Below are 1,422 nucleotides of genomic sequence, written 5' to 3' on the forward strand. Positions count from 1 at the left end.
GTGTGTGTGTGTGTGCGTGCGTGCGTGCGTGCGTGTGTGTGTGTGTGTGTGTGTGTGTGTGTAGTTTAGTGCTCCCAACCCTCCTCTTTGTGTGTGCGCAGTGATGTGAGGCTGTGTCAAGGTGCAGCGTGAGGAACCACTTTAAGTCAGCAAAACGGGATCCAGCCCATGAGACTGGATGTGTGTGTGTGTGTGTGTGTGTGTGAGTGTGTGAGTTTAGTTGATAACTGGGCTATGAAGGAGAGCTGTTTGAGACTGGGTTGACTCGTGCAGGACAGGAAGATCTGTAAGAGGAGCAGCCATGGGGCTCGGACAGTCCAGCAAGACGCCGGTCACTGATGACACAGACGAGGGTGAGGATTGAAACCATCACTTTGTCTTTTTAAATTCCCTTCTTTTTCCTGCATTCAGCTTTGTCTCCTTGTTTTAATTTCTRCAACCTTATCAGTGTGTTATTCTTACTTGACATGATTAAGGACACTTACAGTTAATTACTGTAAAGCTGATGAGGTTTGAAGCCTGATTTACTTAATCCAGAGGAGAAACACTCAGAATCACACACAGTTTGCTTTTGTAGAGACCCAACAACATGAGAATGTGTCAAGAGACCACAGCATTTAATACTTTTGCAGAATGAATTTAAGGAAATAAAAGTTGTAATTTTTAAAGCCAGATTCTTGTCTCTGATTGGAGACAAAGTAATTGGAGACAGAGAGGGTTCTCCTTATGAGGTTGGACAAACCTGATGGGTGAGCTGGGACTTTCCTGATATTTCTCATCATTGCAACATGGGAATGGTATATCCTAATTGCTGTTAATACTCAGTGCTCAGAAGATTTCTGGGGAACAGTGCATGACAGAGAAGGACAGGAGAAAAACGGGTGAAAATCATAAGATTGAAGCAGTGGCAAAGACAYAAGTGATACAGATCAAAAACCAGTTCTATGGTGATTTCAGCTATGTYTTTTTGAACACACACGTTTGTTCTTCAACACTGTGCGTGCATTGAATTCCATTCATTTTTTTATTTTTTTATCCTAACCCTGACCGTTTACCCCAAAATTAGCATAGGCAGTGCGGCTGTGGTGTAGTGTCAGAGCAGCCGGCTTGGGACTCGAAAGTCACAGGTTCAGCTCCAGCCATGCCCACATGTTGTGGTGTCCTTGAGCAAGACACCCAACCCCAACTGCCCCCTGGGCGCCCCACATGGCAGCCCGCTGCTCCACCTGGGTGTTTCTCATGTGTGATGGGTTAAATGCAGAGCACAAATTTTATCATTGTATGGGAACGTGCATTGCATGATAAATAAATAAATAAATAAATCTCACAGGTACCTACCTGACCCTCAAACTAACCTAAAACCTTGGTCCTAACCCTCCCCCCCAACCCGTAATTTGCATGTGGACCCATGTGGACCTGGCG

At 45.0% G+C, this 1,422-nt stretch overlaps 1 protein-coding gene across 1 annotated transcript in view; it reads left to right on the top strand.

The window, feature by feature from the left end:
• stk32a (serine/threonine kinase 32A) overlaps window positions 1-1,422 on the top strand; it is a gene marked incomplete at its 3' end in the record, with an annotated part of 11,228 nt that continues 9,806 nt past the window's right edge. The window contains 1 exon segment of the mRNA XM_014019798.1: window positions 1-353. Within this exon segment, the coding sequence (XP_013875252.1) occupies window positions 302-353 (52 nt within the window).

Source organism: Austrofundulus limnaeus, unplaced genomic scaffold (genome assembly GCF_001266775.1).
Source record: "Austrofundulus limnaeus strain Quisiro unplaced genomic scaffold, Austrofundulus_limnaeus-1.0 Scaffold231, whole genome shotgun sequence".
In the NCBI taxonomy this organism is placed as follows: Eukaryota; Metazoa; Chordata; class Actinopteri; order Cyprinodontiformes; family Rivulidae; genus Austrofundulus; species Austrofundulus limnaeus.